This window comes from Macaca nemestrina, chromosome 9 (assembly GCF_043159975.1).
Source record: "Macaca nemestrina isolate mMacNem1 chromosome 9, mMacNem.hap1, whole genome shotgun sequence".
NCBI lineage: Eukaryota > Metazoa > Chordata > Mammalia > Primates > Cercopithecidae > Macaca > Macaca nemestrina.
Genome location: NC_092133.1, coordinates 6,590,498 through 6,612,923, shown reverse-complemented (window position 1 = coordinate 6,612,923; position 22,426 = coordinate 6,590,498). Strand labels below are relative to the sequence as shown.

Below are 22,426 nucleotides of genomic sequence, written 5' to 3'. Positions count from 1 at the left end.
CTATTATATTACAGTGTAGTGAGCCGTCGAGATACAGCCTGGTATATAAAATGTCCTCATTTTCCAAATGAATGTCAAAGTTGAAGGGGAAGCAAACCAATTTTAAAGACAGAAACATTTGGCTCTTGTCTTCTAGCAAAAGATATGTATTTTCTGCTCAGTCCTCATTCTTCTGGCAGTTTCTCCGTAGTGTTTACATTTAAGGTGCCATTAATAAAGTTTTATGAAGGACCCTAAAAAGTAATTGAGGTACTTCACCTTAGTTATTTTATTGTCTACTCATGTATTGTAGGTGTTTCTCTTAAACAGTAATTAGGCAGGAGCCTATTCATTTTTTTTCCAGAATATTTTACTAATTAGACAGTCCATCAAGTTTCTGATCACGGTACCTTTTCCCAGGGTTCACTGCTGTCCTCCCCACCCCCTTACCTTAAGTTTGTTTCCTTCAGCAAAAAATGCATGAGTAGGTCTTGTTTAATTTTTTTTTTTTTGAGGTTCAAGAGGTTATAATTTCTTCTCTCTTTTTTTTTTTTAACTCTAAGTTCTGGGATACATGTGCAGAACATACAGGTTTGTTACGTAGGTATGTATATGCCATAGTGGTTTGCTGCACCTCTCAGCCCATCATCTAAGTTTTAAGGCCCGCATGCATTAGGTATTTGTCCTAATGCTCTCCCTCCATTTGCCCCCAACCCCCAACAGGCCTCTGTGTGTGTTGTTCGCCTCCCTGTGTGCATGTATTCTCACTGTTCAGCTCCCATTTATGAGTGAGAACATGTGGTGTTTGGTTTTCTGGTCCTGTGTTAGTTTGCTGAGAATGATGGCTTCCAGCTTCATCCATGTCCCTGCAAAGGACATGAACTCATTCTTTCTTTTTTATGACTGCATAGTATTCCATGGTGTATATGTGCCACATTTTCTTTATTCAGACACATGTACACGTGTGTTTATTGCAGCACTATTTACAATAGCAAAGACTTGGAACCAACCCGAATGCCCATCAAAGATAGACTGGATAATGTTTAAAATATTTAGTACACATTATCATTTAACTCGTCTTGGTAGATCCTTTTCCAGAAAATAACTTGAAATGAAAGGAGAAAATGTCCTTTTGGAGTTTTCACTTGACATCAGAGGAGGTACCCTGGTCTTTCCTAGATGTGTCCTGCCCATCTGGGGTGTGAACAGGGAGGTGACGTGTGTCTTCTTGGACAGCATAGTCCGAACGGAGCACTGGGGTCCTTTGCATTTCTATGTCTGGTGTCACCACAGAGGACTCTGTTTTGTGTGAGTCACAGACAGGTCCCTCAGATGGACAAATGCTGCCTTCGTGTGTTTCCATCCAGTAAAACAGTTCGTGTCTTAGGGCTTCAGCACGTGTGAGGTTCAGATTTTCCTTTTTAAAGTGTGCTCTTTTAGGTTTGGGTTACAACATGTATGACTCAGGAAATAAAATGTTTCCATGTAAATTGGCTTTATTTACAGTAGACTTTTTCATTATTATATAAACGTAAATTTGCCTGCCTTTTCTTATTCTCCATCATAATCATTCATAGTCTTGAAACACATTTGGAACACATTAATATGGAATGGGCACTGAGCCCATGGAGAAGGATTTGCGGTGACTCCAGGAGCCACCTGTTGACCCCTGAGGTCCGGTGTTGATCCCTGATGTCCGGCGTTGACCCCTGAGGTCCAGCGTTCCTGTCTTCTTGGGGTTGTGCTGCAGGCGCAGTCTGCACAGTCTCAGGAATGGAACTGGAAAGGGCGTTGTGTAGAGCAAACAGTGTGTGGCTTGAACTTGAACCAAGTGTGGTTCTGCCAAGACCCTCTTGGGATTGGCGGACTTAGAAAGGCTGGGGATGACATGATGGCATGCCGGGATGGTGGCAGGTGAGGGAGAGGGTGGAAGTGGAGGCCGGTGGTCTCATGAGACTGTTTTGTCTCTGTTTTGGGGAGCATGATTCTGCCTGTGCTTAGGGAAACATGGTACTGTCTCTGGTTAGTGAGTCATGGTCCTCTCTCCGATTAGGAGGTCCTGTCTCTGGTCAGAGGGGCACAGTCCAGTCTCTGGTTAGGGGTGTGGTCCTGTGTCTAGTTGGGGCACAATCCTGCCTCCAGTTAGGGTCTTTCTTTTCCCCCTCCCAAAATAAGAGTGTCACTCTGTCACGCAGGTTGGAGTACAGTGGTGCAATCTTGACGCACTGCAACCTCTGTCTCCTGGGTTCAAGTGATTCTTGTGCCTCAGACTCCCTAGTAGCTGGGATTACAGGTGCATGCCACCACACTCAGATAATTTTTGTATTTTTTAGTAGAGATGGGGTTTCACCATGTTAGCAAGGCTGGTCTTGAACTCCTGGCCTCAAGAGCTCCACTTGCCTCAGCCTCCCAAAGTGCTGGGATTGCAGGCATGAGCCACCATGCCCAGCCTTATTTAGGGTCTTTATGGTGGGTGTGTGTTCACTTGGCTTGTAGCCCATTGACCAACAGTTAAACTGGAGGGAAGAGGGCAGAGAAAAAGCTCATAAAGTTTCATGGGAAGCTGGGAATGTGGAGAGATTGTAAGATGTGCTCGCAGCTTCATCAAAGGGTAGAACAGACCCTGCAGGGAATGGTGTCTCCTCACAGACCATGTGGTCCAGGATGTCTTTGAGAAATTTCTCTTATCTCAGGCATGATGATAAGTGTGGTGGTAATAATGGCACTTCTTCACTGAGCATGCATTTACGTGCTAGGCACTATGTAATGAACAGGAAGATTCTCATTTAATTCTCACAGTGCCCTGCAGACAGATGAGAAACAGTTCAAGATCCCACAGCTAGCATGGCAGCACTTGTTTTGAGCCTGGATTTGGTTCCTGTGTATGCTGTCAGTCCCTTCTATAAGACACAGGCACAAGATGCTGATGGCCATGGTCCACTTCAGAAGTCATCGAAAGGACTGAGCTGCTCCTAGATCCCTGTCCTGCTTAGGGAGACAGCTGTTCAGTGAAATAAGCACCTTTCTATTGTCTACCATGTTGTATCCATGGTCCAACTCTAGGATCTCCTTGCTGGAAGGGCCAGACCACAAGCTAGGTGCCCATTTCCTGAAGGGCTTGGGATGCTCCAGCTTGGAAGAACCCATGTATTCTAAGGAACCCTGAGGAGTTCCTCAGGAAGAAGCCTTGCATGTTCTAAGAAGGGGGTGTGACAGCGAGGACCCATGCTTGGTCTTATCCGGAGCCACATTGATATCAAGCATTTGGCATAGGGGTCTAAGCAGTGTCCAGGAATGGAAGAGTTAGAGCAAACTGCCCACCTCCAGAACCATCCTCCACAGCCCTGACCTTCCCAAACAGAAGCCTCAAAGTGGGAAGACGCGAGAGGTCTTAAACGGACTCCTCCCAATTCTACCATCTCTAAGATCTGTAAAGAAGTAAAAAAAAATCCTTGGAAGTTCTTTTGTAAAACGCAGCTGTCTTGGAAGGACTCTCAAAAAGATTCTGAATAAGCTATAATCATTTAATGAGTGATGACAACATCAAGATGTTTTCAAGAAGGGCCTTCGCCACTGAAAATTCGAGTTGTTTAGTGGGACCTTGTAATCTCCAGCCAGCCACGAGCCCCCCTCTCTGGAGTCAACAGAGCAGTGTGAGTGAAATGCTACCCTGTTTAGGATGCCTGCCCTTGCTCTTCCAATTTGCATCAAATGTAGATTTGTGCATTAACTTTTTAAAGTCATTGTTGTTGCTCTGTGAATTTAGATTAGAGGACGATCAAGGCAAAAAGTATCCCTGACAAAGTGGACAAAAACCTTAATCAGTGGACCTTCTAGAGTGGAAAAAGAGCAGAAAATAGTTCATAGATCTGTTTTGGGTAGGCTGTACCATTCCATTATATACCTTAGAGATTCCAGTCTTTATGTATTACTCAGTTTTGCATAAATATAGTAGAAATTATGTAACTATGAATCAGCTTAAAAATTCTAAGTAATCACTGAAAATGAGCTTTTAAAATTAAAGTGATTAAAAAGAACTCTGAAATTGATATACTTTACTTAATGATTTATTGCATGATGTTGTCAACAACAGTACTCGAAATGTGGCCTCTTTCCTTCGGAATAAGTTATTAATTGGGAATGTGATTATGCCCTGACAGCTTCCCCCTATTTATGTAAGGAATAGAAAACTGGGGAACTTCACACTTAATTAGATAAGTTGGGATATGCAATATAAGGCTTTTATCTATATCTGTGGGATTTTACAAAAACTCGACTTTGCAGTCAGTTGTATATTGTTTGCTTTAGTTGATTATATTTGAAATGGGTGATTGGAATGCATCTCGTGCCTAGGATAATAATGTGCTATGATCCTAAGTATTACATCCTTAAGGAAAAACCGAAACAACTCCATTTGGCAGTTATGGAACTGTAGACCATGTGAATACTTAGCATATGCCCAGAGACAGAAGTGTTGCAATAGCCTTGCCACAGAACGAAAAGGTCATTTTATCTTTACTCTGATGTAGTCTGATGCGGTAGAAACATGGAGTGAAATACTTACTTTTATATTAAGTTAGACTTCAGGATTTATTTTAGCATTCCTTTTTGAGAAGCTTTCTAAGCCCTCGGCATTAAGCAGCATTTTTCCTCATCACGCACGGGTCTGAGCAGGTGACCACGGCTGGGATAGGTGCTCTTGTGTTTTGTGCAGGTGGGCTGGCCAGCCACTGGGTGTGTGCTTTTCCTAGAATAAGAAGCACTCCAGGCTGAGATGAGAGCTGGTGAAATGAGTTACATTTCCGTCTCCTGTGATATGAGCTGCTGTTGCTTCTTTCAAATGATCAGATTTACATTCTGTTAATAGGTCCTTTAAAAATGTAATGGAGTGAGACGGACTTCTAAAGATTTTTCTGTGGCCTGGATACACACGAGGGGATTAGAAATTACTAATTCACTAAAATGAAAATGTGGGCTTCTTTTAAGGAAAAATTCCCTTTGAACATTGACAGAAGTGGGCTTAGGGAAGGGGAAGATGTTGCCTGGATTTTCCACTTAACTCTTGTGACCACTGGAGCATCCTGACTCCCTAGACACAAGTGATGGAAGTTATTTTGTTTCCACTCTAAACACTCTCTCAGGGGGACATTGACGGGATGGTGGAGGGTGTGTTTCATTGTGACAACAGCATCTTGGGTGGGGAATTTGCTGTTGGTGAAAACCCGGTGCTTTCTCTAAGCCTGGGTGATTGATAAAGGTCTGACATGCTCCTTCATTTGGAAAATGGTATAATAGAATTGGCTTCCCAGTGAATAGTGCCTTTTTCCCAAGACTCATAACCAAATATTTTCACAAAGATGTTATATCTCCATGCATGAGCATTCATTTTGAGATGTCCATTGTAATAGAGTTTAAGTATGAATGTGTTTTAAAAATGATTTTAAAATCATTTGCAAAAAAAAAAATGTGTTTCAAATAGACAGTGTCTGGCTTTTGTATATAATCATAAAAAATGTCTATAATTGTGCTGTTTGCTAATAAACCTGCCTGCTTTCAGAAAATCATCCTAAAATGTATGTGTGCAACAATGGTTTTATAAGTTCATTTTTCTTTGGGGCAGCTACAGCAATTTTAGGTTTCTTTTTATAATCCTGTGACCCTGGTATTTTTTCAAGGTTGGTTACCAGCTATGGGTTTACTGCAGAAGAAGTAAAAACCACATGATTGAATGGGCAAAATATGCTCTGCAGTCCTTACATATTCATACCAAACTACAAAGGTATTTGCAAAACCAGACTGCCTTAAGTTAATTTTTGCACAACTTAAAATGACCTTGTCATTAACCAGAATGTATAGGATCCACTGTAGCATGATGACTTTATGCCAGTTCATGAAATGGATGTTCTTTCTGATCTTTGCACCACAGAGTTGTTTACTTTCAGTAAATAAAGTGGCTGCACATGCAGCGCATGCAAATATGCTAGTGGTAGAGTTTCTGTAGATCAAAGACGACGTGCTGGTGTGGGAAGCAGCTGCTCTGATCTTTAGGTGACACTGCTCCAGCAAAACTGCCCTGATTCGTAATTACATCAACTTTCACTTGCTAATAAAAATGCTCCCAAGGAATGGGTCCACCAGTGACAGGTTTTCTAAACAGGCCGTGGTGTTACTAACATCATGACATAGAGAAGTTCATGCCTCTTTCTTGCTTCCTTTTCTTGCTGTCTTCTAGGAAAGGCCATGATTTGATGGTCTGTCTTCACAGTTTTAATTAACGGTTGTGTATCTTGGTTCTGATATGCCCGTGTGGTCTCCCAGGAAAACAGTGTTGCAAGTCATCCTCCTTGTGACTGTAGGTTGGAATTGGTCTGCCTGAGGCTGGGCCATGACTGTGACACCATTTACACCCAATAGTCCAGCCACATCTCAGTTCTCTGTGGCTGTAGATAAGTAACTGCCTCTCAGGGTACATGGGAAACGCTGCCAACTACCTAAGTTGTTTCCAAGGTAGCAAGGTTTTCCCATGCTTTGAGCCTCTCCCCATTTATCTTCTGCTGGCGGGTCACAGATCGAAGGAGCAGATGCAGGACTACAGGATTTCTGCTTCTTGGAAGTGAGTTGCACACTTGTAGAGTGACTGGTGGGCACCTGAGTGGTGGGCACCCTTCATTGTATCTGGGTGTCTGTAGAACAGGACCTTTGAGGCAGCACCAATAGTTGGCTCAGAAATGATTATAGAATGGGACAGACCCCTCCCTCTGCCTGCTCTGGGCTGTGCATTGGGCCTTCCTTCCCTTTCTGCATATGTTAGAAAAGGAACCCCCTTCTTCTCCCTGAAGAACATGCGATGGTAGCAGGAGCTTTGAGTCTCAGTCTACAATGCCTTCTCCCTTGCACATGGACTCCGTGGTTGCAGATACTGGGAAAAAGGTCGTGGCCTCTCCTCTCCTAGGCCGTCCAGGTGAGGCAAGTGCCAGCCCACATGTGCAGATGGGTTAGTATTAGGCTAGTGTCAGCAGGAGAGGCAGGCGCTCAGCCTATCTCCCACTAGGGAGGGGAAGAAGAAAGGAAGAAGGCGCTGGTCCCTTGAGGCTGGGGATGTGCACGATGGAAGATCTAGAGAGGCGCTACCTTCCCTGGGCCATGGAGGCAAGATTTACATGCCACAGCTTACTCTGACAACACTCAATGTATTTAGCCGTCTCTTCTGAGGGTATTTAAAAATTAAACGTCAGACACCTCCTGCTGTGAGCCTGTGTGCATTCTAAAATGCCACCATGTCTTCTGGTGGCCTAACTCCATGCCAGGGTGCATGGGGGGGCATGTGTCAGTCCCTCCCCTCCCCAGGCCAGGCCAGCTCTGGCTGGTGGGTCAGGCCCAGCCTTTACGATGCTCTTGTCTTCTGCAGACCAATGAAATGCCTATCGGCCCAAACATTCTTCCTTTATTATTCTTTTCTTAGATTACTTTTATGTTCCCCAATTTTTGAGGCCATGAAATAAGTTTAATAGCCACATAAAACATCTTTGATTTTTTTATTTAAAAATTAATAAAGAACTTAATGACAAGTATAATAATTTAATCTCTATATGCAATGCCATGTGTACATCTACATAAGGGAACCCTGTGCGTTTTACCTTGCTTTTGTATCAGAGTTTTTACTTGAATCTTTCCAAGAGAAGAATCACCATCTGTTAGTGACGAGTTGCAATTAAACTATGAAATGATTTTGACAATAGTTTTTTCCGTTTTAAACATACTTTAATTTTTAGGGAGGAATTAGTTTGTCTTCAGAAGTTCCTTTTTGACTCTGAACATTTTAATTTTTTTTTTCTTTTTGGTCTAGACTGGTGTGAAACAGTGACATTATTTTGTGTACTAGGATGTCCTCTTGTTTAGACAGATTTGTATTACTGATTAGAAAACTGCTAATACCCTTATTTCAATTTACTGAGATAGTTGGGATTCTTAAAACAAAAGGACAGAGAACTTGTTGGAAACATTTTTATAACTTTAGTTAAAAACAGTATAAAAAACATGAAACCCATTTTTAAATGTTTACATGAAACAATTACACTTCCTTCATGTTATAGGATCAACTTCCTCATTGTTCTTGCACAAAAATATTTCTGATTTCCTTTTACTGATATTCAGGGATTCGAACCTCATATAGTGTTTCCGCAAAAGATGTGTGTGTGCACGTGTGTGTTTTAAATTAAAGCATACAACTGCAGTATTGTTTGAGTGGCCCCCAAAGAATGTTTACACGATATACTCTTCATTTTTTTTCAAGGTCCGATCTGATTACTGATCACTAGGTCCTTGTAGAATCAAAACACTTAGAACTAAAACAAATTTGCTATTGAGTCAGGAGGAAAATACATGGCAAGAAGTAGCTCCATTCTGATAAAAGCAGGTGCGATCCTTTTACCAAGGTCAGCCACTGTGTGTTTGGCATCTAATCAATGAGGTGTGCATGTCAGCACTCTGCTAGATGTGAAACTGCTGGACTGAAACTTCAAGACTAGGTTTTCCTGTATGCTCACAAACTATTCAAAATTTAAGTTGTACCAAAAAAAGGCAAAGTAAGATCCCTACTTCCTATTGTGAAAATCAAAAAAATTGATAGACAAAGGCATTAATAGACTAGGGGATTTGATTTCTATAAAAAGATACTTGCAAGGTGCAAAGAAATGAGTGAAAAAATAAAGGAACTAAGATTTACATTGCAATGTGTAATCAAGAGAGAACTCTAAGTGTTACTGTTGATTTAAAAAATATCTAAAAACATTTGATTCACAGCTTTCCCCTAAGTATGTTGTTTAGTACAACTTACTAATAGGTTAAATGTAGGCGATGTTGTCCCTCGGTAGCAGCTAAACTAAACACACTATTTCTCTTTGAGATGGTCAGGTCTTCCACTGTTAATACAAAGCATGATGAATTGTATATCATGTCTGGCTGCACTTACCATGGCTAACAGTTTCTCAGAGGATTGATCCACAAAAACACTGTCTGCCATGGCACAGAATGCCTGTGATTCATTGGTAGTTGGATTATCCATCGTGTATCTCTATGTGTGTTCTCAGATTCTTGCCAGAATGTATCAGTTGGCCTTTGGGTACCAAAAGATTAAAAATGAGATCTAAGAAAGCTTCGTGTCTGATAGCTCTGACCCTGTCTACTTGTAGCGATTAAAGGCATATCCTGACTTTGGGGGGACTCCTGGCTGCTGGCCATTTGGAAAATGAGCAGTAAACATGTCGTAAGTCTGAAGATGAAGAGGATGCTAACTTTGAGGTGTCAGTGTGACACTGAGATGTGGTCACTTGGCTTAGCGCTATAGCACATGAAGGCAAATATACATATAGTCACATTTTAGAGATTATTCATGGTCTCCGACCACTTGAAAAAATTGTGCTTTCTCCGGAATTTGATGTGCTGAAAATTGCACTCGCCCCCTGCTTATTTGCAAAATGAAACATAAAAATGAAGTCCTTCGCAAACATAAGGCTTGCTTTTTCTTCTCATTATTAAAAAGAAAATCAAGGCTTGAAAATAATTATGAGTTATAGCTGTGTACAGGGTGACAGCCTGCCATCTTGCAGGTTGATAATGTATTACTTGCAGATCGGGGGTGGGGGGAAAATTTTTACTTATCATCTTTGACTATGTAAGTTTCATTTCAGATTTCACATCTCACATCAGTGAACTGCAAAGAACAGCTGGCAAGGAGTGACACGGAATACCTTGATTCTGTTAATTATCTGTTGGTACAAAGGCCTTTTTGGTACGCAGGGCGAGAAGTGGGAGGTGCCTGAATGGGCACCACAGTTCCCTCGATCCTATTCATTTTGGAAAAGTGTTGACTTAAACTCCAGTGGGTTCTAAAGACGGCCTCGAGACTCCAGACACCGTGAGTGTTAAAGGAACCAGAGTTTCCATCTTCCGTGCTTTTTAGATTCAGTTTTGGATTTTTGCTTGGGAGTTGAGGAGTAAGTCTCCTGAGAGTAAGGCGAAGGTATGACCTGAGTTTCCTCAATAGGGTGGAGTTTTCTCAGAACTGGCTGGAGTTTGTCTTCTTGCTGCTTAAAATCCAGCTCCACACTAGAAAAGAGAGAGAGTGAAGAATTTAGCATTTGATCTTTTCCATATGAAGATCCCTCTTAGTGACAGCAAAATTTGGGCATGGCCAGTGTTTGTTTATAATGTAATTTTATGGTTTAATAATAGCAAGTCGATACACTATGTTTCAGCTGTGTGCTGCCGTGAAGTATTTCAGGTAGGCTCACTTCCTTTGGAAAATAACTTACTTGCTTCTCTCGGTGAATCTTTAACATTGTGTTACCGTGCACAGTTGGTGTATGTATTTGTGGAAATGAAAAATGTGAAATATGAATAACCCCATTGTTTGTCCACAGTCTGTTCACCTAGGCTTCATGGAGTAAAACAGAAAACCAAAAGTATGAGTGGACGGGGGTCACCTTCGTATATCTATACCAAGTGCACGCAAGGTCTGTTCCTGTGCAGTGTGTCACAAGATCAGAGAAATAGATTTCTCTGATCCTCCCACCTAAAACAATTCTGAAAGGAAATGACCTTGGCTGACATTCTCCTTGGCAAAAGCTTATCTGTCTGAAAATCTCGTAAGGGCCATAGTGCCCATCGCTGGGGAGAACAGTGTGTTCATGGAGTCAACACCATTGAGTGGTACTCCGTCATTACTAACCACAGTTTATTTGGGAGAAGTGTGGGGTGTGTTCAGTAACGACAACACAAAAGTAAAATCACATCACTCAAGTCACGGCGTGCAAGCATAGAGCCAATGTGGAAGCACATTTGCCAGCAGTGATAATGTTTGTGTTAGAAGATGGTGTGAAAGATGATTTTTGAACTATGTTATTTCTTAGAGCATTTCTCCGAAAATTGTCGTCAGCTTGTCTAGAGCCCTCTCTTTTCTCCATGTCTTTGCAAAGGACTACATTTGATCTTCTAACTTTGAGTCTTAACAGGTCCCCTTGGCAATTAGGATAGGAACCCCGGTCCCTGCATCGTTTTTCTGTGATGATCCCTGCACTGAGGAGCTTTGCTTCCCTCTCCGCTCGCCCTGTCCCTCTTTGGGAACCTCTGTGGTCTGGGCCAGGCCTTGGGAGGATTCCGTTCTGTCCTCCTTCCATGTCTGGTCTGGATGCCAGACTAAATGTCGGTAGATTTCAGTAAAGGCTCAGCGTTGATGATAATGCATGAGCTCATAACATTTTATAACCAGTGGAACCATAAACCATTTATAAACATGAAATCCTATTGATTTAGAGAACCATTAATCCTAGACAAATTTTGACATTTGGGAAAGACAGAAACAGCCAAGCTATATTATCTGGAGTTTTAAAACAAGTTCAAGACCCATCTAATGGGCCATTTCACGTTTTAAATCCACTGTTCCATTTTTTCTCATTGTCAAAGACTCTAATATTACTCAAAAAATTTTAAAAAAAATTGTCAGAGAAGTTTTTGGCTAGTAATCTCCTGCTCCCAAAACAAGTTATCCTTTTCCCTTTTTTCAAAGAGCCTCTTTGAGTTATGCTCTAATTTATAGGAAGTAGAATAAAATCTCATGAATTGAAGTCTTGCTAATCCAGACTATGTGATGATGGAGGCGTAGTCCCTCTTAAGGACAATTGTGGAAAGTGTAATCTAAGGCTATACTGCATTAATGAAATTCGGGCCTCAGTTCTGTGACGTGGTGCATTAGAAGGACATAGGATTTCCGCCCTGCCTCTTCCACCTGATGCTGGTTTGGGAGTTGGGGGCTCGTTAAGCTTCAATTCTTTCACTTCAAGGAGAGATAATAGTTCCTTCTCTGGCTATCGTAATTGCTCAATTGTGGTAACAGTCTCTCCCCACCAAAGAATGCCCATGGACGAGCCTCCTAAACTATAAGATGCAATTTAAATATTATTGTACCATTATTATCTGTTGATCACTAATCTTATAATGGAAACAAGAGCTAAGTAATAAAGGTATCTATTGGGGATCTCTTCAACTGGGACATTTAACAAGGAAAACAGGAGCCTGTCAATCGAACCTGTGAATATATGGTATGTTAGGTACAGGAGCGTAATTCTACCAAGTGCTTCGGTAATATCAAAGGTGTGTTCTCCAGATCGTAACCCTTTCGACAGCCCCAGGTTGGTTTTGGGTTATTAAAAAGAGAGAAGGTGCTAGCATCTCCTAGGCTAACAGTACAATTCTGGCTACCTGTAATTATTGAATTCCCATTAAGCAACTACATTGGGAATCCTGTTATTAACCAATTTATCACACCAAGGAACCATGTAATCACAGAATAATCTAATCTGAGTTCTTGTTAACAGAATGACTCGATTATCTGTCGAGTTGATTCCTGTTTGCACTCCCCATTACGCTGCCCTGGGAATCTGCAACCAGAAGCAGGTTCCTTGGTAGAGGGCACTTGTGAATCTGTGAGGGCCCACTTGGAAACGCCCGCAGTGGTGGCCAGCGAGTTGACCCTGAGGTCCGCCCCCCAGCCCATCTCCCCATCTGTCACGTGTGAGTTGCAGTGGATTTGCATGTGGGATGATGCCGGTGCACCAGCCAGGCAACGTGTGCAGAGGTGCAAAGGAATAATGTGCATTGTTCTGGACACTGCTTCCTGCTCAAGGACTTTTCTTGGGGACCCACACCAAGTCTCTAGGTTGAGTTTGACACACCGAGTCTCTGGGTTGAGTCTGAAGCAGAAACCTGACTGGAGGGGACAGCATCAGAAGGTTAACAGTCTGGCCAACTGGCTGACATCAAACAAAGGTCCCTTTAGTCTTAACAGCTAAATGGATCAAAAGGCAGCAACACCTGCTCTTCTGGTCAGAGTAGTGGACTTGGAGAAAAGCTGCTGCTAGATGTTCCAGGGCACTGGGACTGCCCTGCACATAGACCTCCCTCTGTATTTGAGCCAGCGGCTTGTCCAGATGGTACCTGGGGGCCTGCCTGGTGGAGGGCCCGTGACTCTTGCTTCAGCTTTCCCTTCCTGCTGCCTGGCAGACCGGTGGCAGGAGGGTTGGTTGCCCTACTTGGGGCTACATCTTTGTCTGCTGCTGCCTACTTCATGGTTATCACTTTCTCCCCACCTGAAATGCCTTTCTGGGCTCTTGGCATGGCTGGCACTCCTTGGCCCACTGTTTCTCAGGTCTACATAACCTCCTTGTTGTCTGACCACCTTCTGAAAGGTTGCCCAATCCATCCTTCCTTATTTGTTTTTGCACTAACCACAAATAATTATTTGTTCCCATATTACTTGCCTTCATCTTCCTAAATGCATCTTCTCGAATGCAGGCACCATAACCAGGGGATGCCATGCCGTCATCCTCTTTCTGTTCCCAGCAACTGCAGCAGGGGCTGGGTCCTGGCAGTTGCCTAAGTAATATTGCTAGAATTAATGAATGAGAACAGAGTCTTAAAAGGCAAATTCTGGCCAGGCACGGTGGCTCACGCCTGTAATCCTGGCACTTTGGGAGGCCGAGGGCGGCGGGTCACTTTGGATCAGGAGTTCGAGACCAGCCTGGCCGACATAGTGAAACCCCATCTCTACTAAAAATACAAAATTTAGCTGGATGTAATGGTGCATGTCTGGAATCCCAGCTACTCGGGAGGCGGAGGTTGCCTCCACACTGGGTAACAAAGTGAGACTCTGTCTTGAAGAAAAAAAAAAAAAAGAGGCAAATTCTGCCTCACTTTTAGTCCCAGTTGCCCAGGACTGCTTTATTTTGGCCAAAAATTAAGTTGCGTCCTCCCACAATGAGACCCCTTCCTTGCCACAAACAAATAGAGCTCTGCCTGGAGGCAGCGTCAGGACCACTCCAGATGGAGTCTGTGGCCTGGTTCCATTCTATCAGAACTTATCGAAGATCCTGAAACGTTTTCTGCAAGACACACTCCAGGATCTTTTTGGAGCCTGGCTCCCATGCCACGGTCCCCTCCTTCCCGTCTTCTAGGATTCTACAGTAAGATCTTGGATAGGATGGGTGTGGCCAGCAGGGTCTGCTTGTGAGTGACCAGCTGCCACTGTCGCTGTGTGAAGGGGGAGCCTGAGTGTCACTTTATCCCCTTTTCACTTTTCTGTGGATAGAAGGTGGAGGTCTAGCCCAATGTTTTCTGGGCGATGTTTGTTCTGAGCACCATCATGGTCCCAGGCCTCCAGACATGCTGTGTGGACCTGCTTTCCCAGGGCGGCTCCAGCGCAGCGGCTCATTCTACAGCCACACAGGCACATGGGAAGCCGGGGCTCCAAACCTTGTTGTGGTTTCTCAGGACTCTGGCTGTGGCTTTGCACAGCCCCCCTGAAACCCCCCAGGCCTCTCTCCAGCAGCTCAGGAGGCCGGAAGCTGAGGGTGGTGCTGCTGCCTCCTGCTGGAGGGATCTGGTGTTGGTAATGCATGGGCGGGGGAGTGTCCCTGTCATGAGGAATTCTTACTCCTGGGGAGGAGCGGCAACCTGGAAAAAGTCCTGATTGTTGAGATTCAAAGCATGAGTGTGAAGCAGCTGGAGCCAAGCCAGCCTTACCTGTGCGGGGTGTTCTGTCCTACAAACAACTCGAACACAGGCTGCAGAATTCGCTGGGTGAGAAGGGAAGATCCCTGGACGGCTGGGGATGTTGACAAGACACGAATCCCTGGGGACTGTAGGGATTTACCTTTGTAGCCCTCTCCCTGCCTGCACCTCCATTCTCCCTCCAGATAAGGGAATCATCCACCCAAACACTCGGTGCCCTGGGGCTGTGTCGCCCTCGCTGTGCTCTTGGCAACGCCCTGTGATGCATGATTAAAGCAACTGAGAGATTTAATTTCTTGGTTGGTCTTTCCCTTTTCAAAATGAAAGTTTTAAGTGTGGGAACTTTCTTACAACATGATTATTCTGTACATTTCCAAAGAAAGAAGAATCTGCCCTACATCTCAGGCTGCTCTCCAGCCTGCACCCAAGCTTTATTTTCTTCCCAGAGACTGTGCTAGGCTTTGTAGTAACACTTCTCCCCGCTGCCGCATGCGATTTTGCAGAGAGGCATCCTTCTTGCTTCTCCAGCTTATTCTCTGTTTGTCTCATGCTCCTATAAATACTCAGGCCCTGCCACAGTTTCTTTAGCAAGCTGTCACTGAATCCTCAAGAGAATTTAAGAGGAACACGTTTTTAAAGTTGCCTTCTCCAGTCGCCTGTGTGTATCAGTTAAGAGTTAAAAGCAGGACAGTCTGGTGCCCTGGAGCTTGCTTGTTTTCTGAAAGGGAAGAAAACCCTTAGTCTTTGGGGTCTCCAGCCTCGACAGGGCCGTGTGGCTCGGTGGCCAGCAGGTCAGAGGCCTCTGCCTTTCATTCTCTTTGAATTAGATCTCGGAGTCTCCCCAGTACTAACTGTGGCTCTGCGCTGACTCACGCTCTGCCTCTGTGGCTAAATCACCTCACCTTGGGGACCTGAGTATGCTTGGCTGTGAAGTGATGGCCGAGATGTGCTCCCACTTCACACAGGGGTCTCCTGGAACAAGGCCGAGGCCCAGGAGGGCAGGCGAACTGGGATATGGGCTGGCTTTTATTGTGTAGCTTTGGATAGGACCAGCCATGTCCCCAAAGCACAACCATTTATGTCAACTGACGTTGGTGCCAACTTGGCCAGTTTTATGTGAGCGCCATGGGCAACACCAGCATTGTCCAGAGGAAGCTGAAAGTTGGGGTCCCAATCCCAGGTTTCGCTCTCCCCCTTGTATGAGAGGTGAATTTAGGCAAGTCCTTTCTGGGCCTTGGTTTATGGATGTGACCCTGGCCCCCTCTCCAGGCTATATAAGAACCAGGACCCCAAATATTTGTTGTTCTCTTCTGAACACATCTCCGTGTGCATATCTAAAGGGCCCTGGAAAGCCAGCATGTCCAGAACCAGATCTTTCCCCCTGCCTGCATCTCTGTCCTTCCAGACTCAGCCTGCAGCCCCCATTCACTGCCCCGGACGACTGCAGACCCTGGAATCTAGCTCGACTTGCTCCTCCTGCCTCTGCATCCCTGGGTCGAGTGGATTTACCCTCAAAACACCCGTTGTCCTTCCTTTCCACCCACCTTCCGCTGCTCTAGTCCAGAACTCCAGCAGTTTTCTCCTTGGCCATCGGAACAGCTTAGTCTCCCTCAGTCTGTATTCTCTCCCACTCCAGTTACCAGAGTCACCTTAGGAAGACTGGCAAACTCCTTCTCAAATCCCTGCTTACCCTTGAAAACCTAGGTGACACATCACCCCTTCTTTCTGTGGATTTTCTAGAATAACGAAGTCCACCCTCCTTCCTCCCTCATCCACACACCTCCGGGATGAGTTACCGCTCTGGCAGCATTGTCTCCAGGTTTCTATGAGAGCCTGTCTGCTGTGGGATCACAGCTGTTTTCCCCAGGTCTGGGAAGTCAGAGGGATGGACCATGTTTAAATTCATCTTTTGTCCGCAGTGTATTGAACGCAGTGCCGGCTCCGAACCTGCTCTATTTGTTTGTTGAATTGCAATAAACTGATGAACTGAACCAAATCCCCTCACTTCTAATCTCAGCAAAGTGCTGCTGCCCTATTTTCTGTTTTCATTTAAAATATATACATTTGTATAATTCTATTTATTCTGTCTATATACTTTGTTATATACTATTCCTATATTATGTACCTATATTATATATATTATGCATGGATCTCATCCTAATAGTTTAAAATATCAGTGATTTGTAGTTACTAGCTTTTCAACACTTCAAACATAGAAATGATTCACTGTAACTTCGTATCCTTCCTTTACCACTATTTTACATAGTAGGTGCCTCAATCAATGTTTATGGTATCACTGTAGGGCTTAAAATATCAGAATAAATGGCTCATCCATGATATTGACACTCAAACTATAAGATCTGTCCCCTTTTCCTGGTATGCTATGAACAAGCAATTATGATTATAGTTTTTTTAAAAGAGCATTAGCCAGATACCCTAGCTATATATTTTACTACAAAGGATCCAAAGTGATAGTTAGACGATGAGCTGAGCTTTCTGAATGCATCTTGGATGTTTTCCCTGACCATACTGGAGGCCTTGCTTGACTGAAGCTCATCCTAGGTGCCCACCCTACCTGCGGCACTCTCTGCAGTGCACCTGTGGCTCTGGGGCCTAAGCCTCATCTAGGTGCCTGGGTCTGAGGGCAGGTCAGATGCACAGGGGTTGGAGAACCTGGCATCCCATAAATAGTGTCACCGAGGAGCAGAGGCAGACCCAAGTCATTTGGAAAGCCTCTGCCCATCGTAAGTTCTCCACGAGGAAAGTCACCCCATGACTAACAGCACTGCCATGTGTCTAGGAAGCATATCTTATGCCATCCCCCTAGGAAGCCAGGAAGATGGGTCGTGATAATCTGAGGGGTCAGTCCCTTCTTAGACGTAGCCTGCAGTACACTGCTGTTCCTGACCTCAGCGAAGAGCAGCCAGTTTTCCGACTTTTGTCAGAAACTGTGTTATAACTGCCTTGAAAAGGCAGGGCTGTTGTCCTCCTGTTCTAAGCTGGTTGCTGTGAGTCCCTCATGGCCAACCCAACCCTGAGTGGGCTCCCATGACCAGGACCATCACCTTGCCTGCCCATCTCCTTTCGAAGATGGGAGTGCGTCTGTCTAGAGAGACGGGTGACGTCCCGGGCTCCCAGTGTTGGAGGGAAGGCTACAAAGCCACCCTGCCTCCCTGGGCCACCAGCCTGGAACCCTTGTTCTTAGATGTGGTCAGGAGCTCCCATTCCATCCTGATACCCGCTGAGAGCATCACCTCCACTAAATGCAGCAGTGATAGTTCTCATCACACACGGAAACCATTGGCTGCTTGTGTGTGTCGTCTGGTGTCACCAGTGACCGTTCTAAACGTCAGCCTGCACATTCCTGCAGGAGGTCCCTTCTCAAACAGGTTCTTTCAAGACGCCTCTCTGAGGAAGAGCCTGCCCCGGGGATCCCGCACCACTGAATTCCCTAGTCACTCTATTCCCCATGGAATTTCCTATGACCTAGCCCGGGACATCGTGACCAGGACTGCATCCTGTATTGACCCCCAGAAAAATCTCCATACTCCTCTAAAACTGAATTATCTTTATCTTCCCATGAAACTGACAGCGCAGCCCCCTCATGCTATTTTGGACATTGGTAAATGCCTCCTTAACTTTGACCTTGGGGTATAACCAAAGGCTGCGACTATCAGTATAATTAGCCTTTCTCTGCTAATAAATTTTAACGAATTGTTCCACAAATAATATGTTGAGATGGCTAATCAGTTTTCAGTTTTACGGCTGTAACGAGTTTTATAGCATCTAAATAAGAGAATTAAGGTGTTACTAAACATTAGTAAAAATGACTAAACCTAAATCCATACATATGCGAGGGATATAAATAATATATTTTTAGATTTCAAATAGAAAAGAAAAAAACTTGGATTATTAGCTTTGGGAATTTTCAAGAAGAATTTTGAGGTCTGTCAAAATCATTCTTTTTTCGTGACTTCATTAAACAAAAATATTTCCTTACCCAGAATAACATTGTGTAAGGTGTCATTCAGGGATTCCTTTCGTCATCTTCCCACCCTGTCACTCACGGTAAATACTAGAAACGGAGCGCTAAACATTAGGCAAAAGGGAAACTCCCCCCACCTCAGTTCATGCTGCTAAAGAACTTAATATGCACAAGTGGTGGTCACTGAAGCAGGGCTGGAAAGGGCACTTCCATAAAGAGATAATCGCTGAATGACAAAGGCTGCAGAGACTCCACTCCAAGTGGGCTCCGGACAGGCTGGAATTGGCACGGATTCTGCATACAAATGCAATTACCACTCGTAACAATAGGACTTCATTAGTCAGGAGGCGCCCGGTTCTGCCGGCTGTCTTGATCGTGCACTACCCTGACCAGCTTGCTTTTTGCAATACACTCAGAATCAGTGAAGTGCCAGTGTGCGTGATTTTATCTAGAACTCTTTGCACCCTCTGTTTTGTGGTCTTATTGGTGTTGCAATAAATTACCAAGGATGATGTGAGAAAATGCAACCCATCACTTCTGTGAATTCTTCATTTAATCTCATAATACTAGATATTTTCCTCTCTTTCCTGAAATCCTCCAGTGATTTGGGGAAGGCACTTGCCCTCTTTGGGAGTTTCCTGCTTGAGAAGCCGTCAAAAATTGTGATGGACTGGGACGTTCTCCAGCTGCTGTAAGGGGGAGTGTTCACGGGTCGTGAGGTTTCCTGTCCATCCTTGGGGATGTGCTGGCTGTTTCTCCTCCTACTTCCTGCCAGTTGTTCCTAACTCTCTAGCCTGGAGGGCTCTAGAGAGACCATCCAAATCCTCCCTAACCTGGCCTCCCTCCATGATTATCTTTTTTTTGGAGTCTGCTTTGCCAGGTTGGGCACCCTGGCTTCCTTAACCTCCTCCTCACCTGCCTTTTACGTCCTGCACCTGTGGTTCCCACCTTCAGTACAGAGGGTTCCCTGTCACCACAGCTCTGTCCTGACCCTCATCCCAGGGTCCCAGGGCAAGGGGCCCTTTCGCCACAACTCTGTCCTGACCCTCATCCCAGGGTCCCAGGGCAAGGGGCATGCATGGAGTTGTCTGCAGCAGCTTCACACTCCTCCCAGTCTCCCAGTGCCTGGTGCAGAGCTTGTCTCTTAGGAGGTCCCTTGAAAAACGCCTGTTCAATTAATGCCCATTAGGACCCCAAATGGAAAGGGCTAAGACATTTTTATCAAAGTGGTTATTTAAAATTCCACTTGTCCTCGGCCGGGCATGGTGGCTCATGCCTGTAATCCCAGCACTTTGGGAAGTTGAGGCGGGTGGATCACGAGGTCAGGAGTTTGAGAACAGCCTGGCCAATATGATGAAACCCCATCTCTACTAAAAATACAAAAATTAGCCAGGCATGGTGGTGCACGCATGTAGTCCCAGCTACTTGGGAGGCTGAGGCAGAAGAATTGCTTCAACCCAGGAGGCGGAGGTTGCAGTGAGCCGAGATTGCACCACTGCACTCCGGCCTGGGCAACAGAGCAAGACCCTGTCTCAGAAAAAAAAAAAAAAAAAAAAAAAAATCCACCTGTCCTTGACCATCATATCAAATGGTGAAAGCATGGCGTACACAGCAAGGCATTTCACAAGCTCCTCCTCTCTGTGGTGTCAGACAAGTGGCATGGAGCCTTATGGCATTCCCAACCAGTCAGGTTCCAAGCCCACTCATTGATCCACTGCAGAATTATTAGTGTCACTCGAGGCCACTTTGTGTGGTGGCTGTAATGATCCAGAAATGAAGCAGGCACGGCGTGCTCCAGGAGGATGTGGTCACTCAGGGCTTGGAACTAATGGTAGGAATTCTACCATTTTACAAGAAGATTCTAAATTCTGGGAAAGATGCTGTTTAATGAATCTGTGTCAGAATTCCTGTTATCTTTTAAATATTGCTTGCATCTCCAAAAGCCTTTGGATTGCAGTTGGTCCATGTTATTTTCATGAAAATGTACAAATTAGAATTCAGGCCATTTTGTTGCAGTACTATTTTACAAATTAACCATTTCAGCAAAGGAGAGAATGGCTGGTTTGCAATGATATGCTTCATTGTTCCTTTCTGAAACCACATCTGAACAAAAGGTGAATCATCAGTGGTGTGACTCATCAGATTAGTCTGACAAAAGAATTACCAAAATAGGGCTGGAGAGAAGAAATTTCAACTGCTTATGAGCAAAGATTATATTAGTAATTTATCCATAAAACATTTTCTGAAATAATTACAGCATATTTTGACAAGCAATATGGAAGATAAGCCAGAAAAGTTTTACTAAAGAAAACGGAAACTGGAATCTCTTTTAATCTTCTTTCATGCTGAGATGGTTTTAATTAGAGTAGCACAATTGGTCTAGATCACAACCGAAGGGATGCCTGTCATCTTAGAAAACAATGTAGCTGTGTCAACCATCTCAAAATTTGTCAAAAATACCACTTTTGGTACTTGGAGTTTCAGTGGTCTAGGAGGAAGCCCATCAATCCTCTGCCGAAGAAGTTTACTCAGCTCTGAGTCAGTAGATTTGCCAATAAGGGAGAGGTGTTTTTCAGCTGAGAAATGCCTTGTGACTCTCCACATTTTTACCCTTCTGTGCATTGTCTCTGGAAGCCCATAGTTCCATCCCTTGCATAATTGTAAGAAGCAGTTCCTGGGATTTCAGATCTGGAAGGGACCTCGATGATGCCTTAGTGCAACCCCAGAGGACCTGGAGACTGAACAGACACCCCACCCAAGAGAGAGGGCAGAAGCTCAGCCCTAACCTTGCAAGTAGCGGCAGGCCCTCACGGGCTGATGTGTCTCACCTTTCGCCTGTCGTACTGGTGGGTTTTTTTTCTCCCTGAAATTGCATCAAGACCTTTTGTCCTTTTGATGCTTTTTCCTAGTCCTCTATATTTCCATGACAGAATTATTTTTCATAGAGAAATATGTACCGTCTCCCATGGCAAAGGTACACATTTATTACAGGGCTGTGTTGCTAAAGCCCCATGCAGCCAGGTCTTGAACACAGTATCCTCTTCATCTCCCTGGGCCAGGCATTACTGGAAACACGATGGACAGCTATGCTGCTCGGAGAGGGTAATTGGATTTCGAGTGAAAAGCAGTGTTTAAATGCAAGACAGGCAGGGTCAAATTCATTGCCCTCCAGGGCTTTTGGCCTTCCAGAAAGCAGAGTATGACAAATTACAGTGTGTGAACACTGGCAGCTGTGATGGCCCCACCTGTTCTCAAGCCTCTGGGACAACCACAGTCATGTGACATTTTAAGATTTATTTTGAAATTCCTTTAAGCTACCCAATCCCAGGGTGTTCCAGGCATCCCATGGTGCACATGGAGAAGTGGGTTGTAATGGTGGTGTAGGGACTCACAGCAAAGTTCCTGAGTTCCCGGATTGAGGCCCTTGCAACTAAGAGCCAGGCTTTGACCCGACCGCAGGGACTGTGACCTGAGCTACACTTTCCCCTGCTGCTGGGGTTGTATCTCTACAGATTCGTATGCAGGAATTGAAGGAGGACTTGCCTGTAAGTTTTCATGTGAGAACAAGACATGGACTTAGATTTGTAAAGCCTTTGAAATTTGGAGACACCCTCTGGCTCACTGGGAGTCTATACTTCCGCGATGCTGTGGCCCCCCATGTGCACTGCTACTGGGTCACCTGAATAGGTGATTCTTCCTGCTCAAGGACTCACTGGGTTTTGAACAGTTTTCTACCAAAGAAACTTCTATTCTTAAGCTTCTGACATTTGGGGGTTGACTCACCGGACTGACCGCAAGCTGCGAAGTCATCCAGCTCAGTCCCCATTGCTTACCCTCCCCTTTCTCTTTGCTCAGTGGGACCCTGAGGGAAGTTACCTGTCCCTGTGTATCAGCAGC

At 44.6% G+C, this 22,426-nt stretch overlaps 2 protein-coding genes across 6 annotated transcripts in view; one reads left to right on the top strand and one right to left on the bottom strand.

Moving 5' to 3' along the window:
- The window catches only part of LOC105470532 (dedicator of cytokinesis 1), a 546,684-nt gene that overhangs the window by 221,894 nt on the left and 302,364 nt on the right, over positions 1 to 22,426 (top strand). The window lies entirely within an intron of this gene.
- The window catches only part of INSYN2A (inhibitory synaptic factor 2A), a 61,073-nt gene continuing 46,147 nt past the window's right edge, over positions 7,501 to 22,426 (bottom strand). For 2 of the 3 annotated variants that reach the window (XM_011722595.3, XM_011722587.3), the window contains one exon: positions 7,501 to 10,086. In XM_011722595.3, coding sequence (XP_011720897.1) covers positions 9,903 to 10,086 — 184 coding nt within the window. In that variant the 3' untranslated portion in view covers positions 7,501 to 9,902. The remainder of the gene's footprint in view (positions 10,087 to 22,426) is intronic. The other variant, XM_024789390.2, reaches the window with a different exon arrangement.